General features: G+C 41.3%; 1 protein-coding gene across 1 annotated transcript in view; it reads left to right on the plus strand.

Annotated features, from left to right (window-relative positions):
• Positions 1–2890: 2890 nt before the first annotated feature.
• lipca (lipase, hepatic a) overlaps positions 2891–5966 on the plus strand; it is an 8886-nt gene continuing 5810 nt past the window's right edge. The window contains exons 1-4 of the mRNA XM_008300452.1: positions 2891–3048; positions 5103–5287; positions 5547–5726; positions 5839–5956. Coding sequence (XP_008298674.1) covers positions 2967–3048; positions 5103–5287; positions 5547–5726; positions 5839–5956 — 565 coding nt within the window. The 5' untranslated portion in view covers positions 2891–2966. The remainder of the gene's footprint in view (positions 3049–5102; positions 5288–5546; positions 5727–5838; positions 5957–5966) is intronic.

Genomic DNA, 5966 nt, shown 5'->3' on the forward strand with positions numbered 1-5966 from the left:
TCTGCCTCAGGATGAATAAATCTTCAACTCTTTGCTCAACCATAATTTGTTTAAGGAAATGTGTTCAGTTTGTTGTCTTACACTCAGACAGATATTTTAAGTGACATAATGCATTCCCAAAGCTCCAACCTTCACCCTGAAGGCAAAACTTCAACTGTTGTTTTAAAGGTGTCAGAAGTTGAGGTCTGACCAAAATGTTTTGTTAAACTGATCCAATCCAATCCAGTCCTCATAAAGACAAACACACACGGCTGCCACGTACCAAGTGCAGGTAGAAGAACAGCCCAGTAAATCAATCAGTATTCAGCAGCCATCAATACAAGCAGCAGGAACAGCAGAGAGACATTAACAATTAAAAGAAAACAAGCGAGCGATGTTACATAACTTCATAGAGAATGGATGAAGAGTGTTTTGTGGTTCAGTGGTTTCTGAGCTCTTCCCCCCGAGAGCATCCTCACTCTGACTTTACATTACAACGGACCACACAAGCGACTGTACAAGCTTATATAAAAGTCCTCCATCTGCACTGATCGTGTATTTCTAATCTTATTCACTTTTCTTTTTTTTAACCCAGCTGGATATACGGTTGTATTTGTGTATATTTGTCCACGAAGGCAATCATTGACTGCAGAAAACAGTGTGACCAGACACAGAAGCAAATATACCCAAACACACACACACACACACACACACACACACACACGGCCACAGTACCAGGAAAAGGTCAGGGTGTTTGCTGTTCCTACCTGACTGGCAGATATGACATCACCCATTAGACAAACTGCGACTTTGACTCTCTTGCTGCTGGAGTGAAGATTGAAAGAACATGTTTACGGTCTGAAATGTTACGCTGGTCATGGAGCAGAAGGAGAACACTCGCTGAACTGTGGAAACAACGAGTCTGTTAGTGTGTAAATAACCATCATGAGGTGTTTCACAGCCTCCATCGTTTAACAATATCAGTGTGAAAGGATTAAAGGCCACTGGATGATTAGTGTTGGCTTCATTGCAGAAGCTGCAATAAGAACACATCAGTTAAATAAAACAGAAGTGGTGCAAAATGCAGACAGTTTTCTACTATTTTAAAGGAACTAATATGCAAAATGGGCTGCAAGGTGGCTCGGTGGTTAGCACCGTCCCCTTGCAGCTCGAAGGTCACCGGTTCGCATCCTGGTGAGGACACCCGGGATCTTTCCCCATGCAGCATGGGTTCTCTCCGGGTTCTCCAGAAACATGTTGAGGTTAATTGGTGATTCTAAATTGTCCGTAGGTGTGAATGTGAGTGTGCTTGGTTGTCTGTCTCTAAGTGTAGCCCTGTGATAGACTGGTTACCTGTCCAGGTGAACCTGCCTTCACCCTGAGTCAGCTGGGATAGACTCCAGCCCCCCATGACCCTAATGAGGATTAAGTGGTGTATAGATGATGGATGGATAATTTCAGTGTCAAATAATGTCATCGCTTCCTGAAAATCAAGCTGATGTTTGGAAAACACCAAACTTATGTAGAATACTTCATGACTACTTGTACCTACTGCTGAGGGGACTTTCAGAGCTCCATTTGAGATTTCTTCTTTTAAAACAAACCAAACTGTACTACAATTCAGAAACACAAGCGTTATAATTTGCAAAAAAATATCAGCTGATTTCTAACCATTATCGTGCAGAAAACATCTAAATAAGCCGACACATACAAGGACAACAAGCTAGTTTGACTGCTTAAGCTTTCAGTGCACATTCGGATAATTTAATTCAGCGTTAATTTGGAAAGTTGGCAATTAATCAAGATTGGTGCATTTATTCAGAGAGCAGTTAGCAAGTCCCTGCGCTGCATCTGTGTGCGCTGTAAGGCTCTCTGTGACCACTGTGTGACCTGTTTGTTTAATTACATACATCATTTACCTCAGACAAACTGAGACTTGAAAACAGTCCAGAGACGACTGACATAAGCTGTGCACGTAACTCCTGTTCTAAAGACGCGACAGACAGAAGCAACAACTTGATTTGGGCTTTTATTAATGATTTACTAGAAAAGAATCCTGTAGAGTTCATTTGCAAAAGCAGAGAACTGCATCTTCACAAACCTTCAGAAAACCAACTTTCCATCGTCTACCTGAGACAATATCAATCAAACTTAAGTTATCTCTGTTTTTGTCATTTCTACTGAGTCAAATCCACTAAACTTCAGTTTGATTGATATGATCTCAAGCAAACAACAAAAAAAAAAGTTTTCTGAAGAACGTTTTTGCAAATGAACTCTTATTTTGTTGGATCCTTTAACTTAGAAAGTTCATCTCTGAACGTGTGCACCTTAAAATCACTGAGTTAAAACTGAAATTGGGTTGTTCTGACCAACCAGTCAAACAACCCAACGTCTTTTGTGTGCTTGTTTTAAAGTATTGATGTGTGGATCGATGTCCCAGGCCGGCTTTAATCCAGTTATATTCAGTCTCCACTGGACACATGAAGTACTACTTTTCAACTGTTCAAACATGTTGCTGCAATCTAGTTCTTGGAAGGATTTACTTTGTTTTGTCCACAGACTACATTTGAAACTGAAACTGGTAGTTTTATAAATATATATATTTAAAAAACACACAAACACCCACAAAGAAGTGCACTTCTTGAACTTATAGGAGTCTGGCTGAGGGATCCAGGGTCATTCCTACCGTTGAGTCACTCTCAGTCCCTCGGCTCTTTCACAACATGTTCGATCTATATGGTCCGGCTCCCAGCCAATCAGGACAGGACTAAATTCCCCTTATCCATAAACCATTACTCCCAGTGTCAACCTCTCCTTCTGTACAGTACAGTAAAATGGTCTGAACCACCAGAACCCTCAGGACGGCAATGACGCATCTCTAAAAAAGACAAAACAACACGGACCTGACCTTTTCAAATCTCCATTACCTGCAGTCTAAAGATTTTAAGCCCGGTTCAAAGGATTTACCAAAGAGACTCTGTGGCGACATGTCTGTGGCTAAAATCTTGTGCTGTTTGCTCTTAACGTGTCACCTCAGTGAGGGGAAGAAAATCAAAGGAGAGAGAGCAAGTAAGTAAAATATTAAATGAAGAACAAAGACGTTTGATAAGAAATCTGTTTGCGTTGGGTTGATGTCCTTCAGAAACGGAGAGATGCATGAAAAACATACAAATCAATGGTATGAGGTTTAAGGTATAAGTATTTTTTAGATAGGAGCTCATTGTCTGATTAAAAAAAGAAAAGAAACCTTGTACCTATAATCAGAGGAGACAAAATGAACCTGATCACGCTGCTACAAATCAGTGGATAAACCCTGAATACAGCCGACTGGTTGGTTCTAGTTTTGTGTAGAAAAGGAATTGGTGGATCGATGTTATCCAGATTCAGATATGAAAAATGCACCTTTAATATATTTGTCCACCGTGCTGTCAGTGCATATATTAGACCCAATAAAGCAATTAATATCAAACCCTTGAATCCTTGAACCCTTCTCGGGAGCTTTGTTAAATTTACACTTTCCGGTAATTAAATGTTATTATAAAAACATTGCATTTTGGTTATCTGAAACTATACGTTGCAGTTATGTATATATACTTAATGAGATACCAGTGTTTATTTTAATATAATCATTACCTAAATGAGAAACGTCGAAGGTATATGATGCAGAATTTATGGTGCACATGTTTCTTTGTAACTCGTGCATCTCGTTCTCCTCCAGACTTTAACTTCTGTGGGTTTGAATAAAGCTCAGCTGCCCCACATGTGCTCCCAAAGGTTCCTTTAACTGCTCTGAGGTGGAAGGTCTCCTGCTGCACATGAAACAATCACAGTGCTTTGTGTAGTTTAACAACATTGTTTTGGTGCAATGCTGGGATTTATATCTCAATTCCTTTGACTAAGATTGTTGGATCTTTTTTATTCTTTGGTTCTGTGTTGCTGCTACCAGATCATTCTTAGGAATCAAAACCACTCTTCTGCAGCCTCCAATATTTACTAATAGTCACTAATTATCGGGTTTCCACATTGAAAACTGTCTCTACCATCACTAATGTTCAAGTGAACTCCTTCACTTGTTGACAAATCTGCATCCAGACGTCATAACAAATTAAATTCTCTTCTCTCGAGTTCTCTCTAATTTTTTCTTGTTAAATCTTCTAACTGCGGGTGCAAATTTCACATCCCATTTACTAATAAGTTTTCCCTAAATCAAGAGTCATATGAAGCCTGATTTACACAGCGATGGAGAGAGAGCAGCTCTTCAGTCACTGCGTACGACATCCAAACACTGCATTCATGCCAAAACAGAGCCGTGCTAATTACAGTCAGCGATTAGTTAAGTACACTCGCTACAAATTTTTGATTTACAGTGTTTGCGCTCTGTTACTAATGACTGCTTTTAATTGCTTTCCATGTTTATACGGATAAAACGTCATTACAGCGAAGAGACACACCAAAATAAATGTGGGATTTAATAAGCGGAGGGAAGGAAGATGGAGGATGACTGGATAATTACTTTTGTTACTTTGACTGCAGATGTTTTTATCATGTCAGCAGCCAGAGCTCATCTGAAGGCAGCTGTATCATCGGTTGTTTTGGCGCCTGGGTTTCTGGCGATATTAACATTACCACCGAAGAATAATAAATGTGCCGAATTATTACGAACCACAAAGGAGATATGATGATGCATCGCTTTGGATCAGGGATGTTTGCGAGAGAGATTTCTGAGCTGCGGTTTAAAACATGTTGAGGAAGGAGGAAATTACGAGAAGAGTCTGGCAGAGATTCACTGGATGGGACTGTTGTGTTTTTTTGCAAAGTGTCATCTTTGTGCATCTGCCAACGAGGTCTTCATGACCTGGACACACAGCAAAGTGCTTCTGAATGGGCGTTAGTCAGCCAACGGTCCAAATGGGCCTCAAGAGGAACCGACTGTTCTGATTCCTCCTAATTTACTGTCAGATAATTGTGTCGCCGCACGGATTACAACATGTCCTCCAAAGTGAATTTCCATGCATTATTCTGTAATTATTCACCTCAAAGCAAACAGTACCTCGGCATGTTCTGTTATGCAAAAGCAATCACCCAGAGCAAACAGATAACTCGTCTGCTGTTTGGTTTCCGAGGCGTAGCGGACCCGGAGCAGAGGGCCGTCCTGCCGGTGAAAGAGCCGTATGTCAGCAGTTCAGTCTTCAGCCTGTTTTCGGGAGGTGAGGACACCTGCACATTGGACCCTCTGCAGCTGCACACTCTCACCTCCTGCGGTTTCAACAGCAGTAATCCCCTCATCATCATCACTCACGGGTGGTCGGTAAGGTCAACTCCCGCCTTCTTTACACTTCACTGACTCTGAGCCACTGGATACAAAACACGGAGCTTTGACTACAAGAAAGGAAACGTGCACAAGAGCTCTGAAGTCTGCTGAAATAAGAAACCATTAAGTGGACGCATGAAAGCATCTGAAGAAATGTAGTAAAACCAAACATTAGTGATGCTAATATTAGAGTTTTTACTTTTTGTTTAAATCATAATACTTCTGTCCACTAACCATCAGTCTTGTTCTCCTCAAGGTGGATGGTATGATGGAGAGCTGGGTGCTCCGCTTGGCCACAGCTCTGAAGACTAACCTAGTAGATGTAAATGTGGTGATCACAGACTGGCTGTCACTGGCTCACCAGCACTACCCCATAGCAGTACAGAGCACTCGCACGGTCGGAAAGGACATAACCCACCTGGTGCAGACGCTTCAGGTCAGAGCAAGTTCCTCTACTGCAAGTCAGTTGACTTTCATGCATGTAATGAGATCAAATGTAAAGCATCATGCGTGTACCTCGTTCAAATTGTGTCATGAATCCCCAACAGGAAGAGTATCAGTACCCACCTAAAAAAGTTCATTTGATTGGCTATAGCCTCGGCGCTCACATCTCCGGGTTTGCTGGAAGCTATCTGGAGGGTTCAGGGAAGATTGGAAGAATAACTGGTGAGTTATT

Source organism: Stegastes partitus, unplaced genomic scaffold (genome assembly GCF_000690725.1).
Source record: "Stegastes partitus isolate 25-593 unplaced genomic scaffold, Stegastes_partitus-1.0.2 Scaffold1542, whole genome shotgun sequence".
Classification (NCBI taxonomy): Eukaryota; Metazoa; Chordata; class Actinopteri; family Pomacentridae; genus Stegastes; species Stegastes partitus.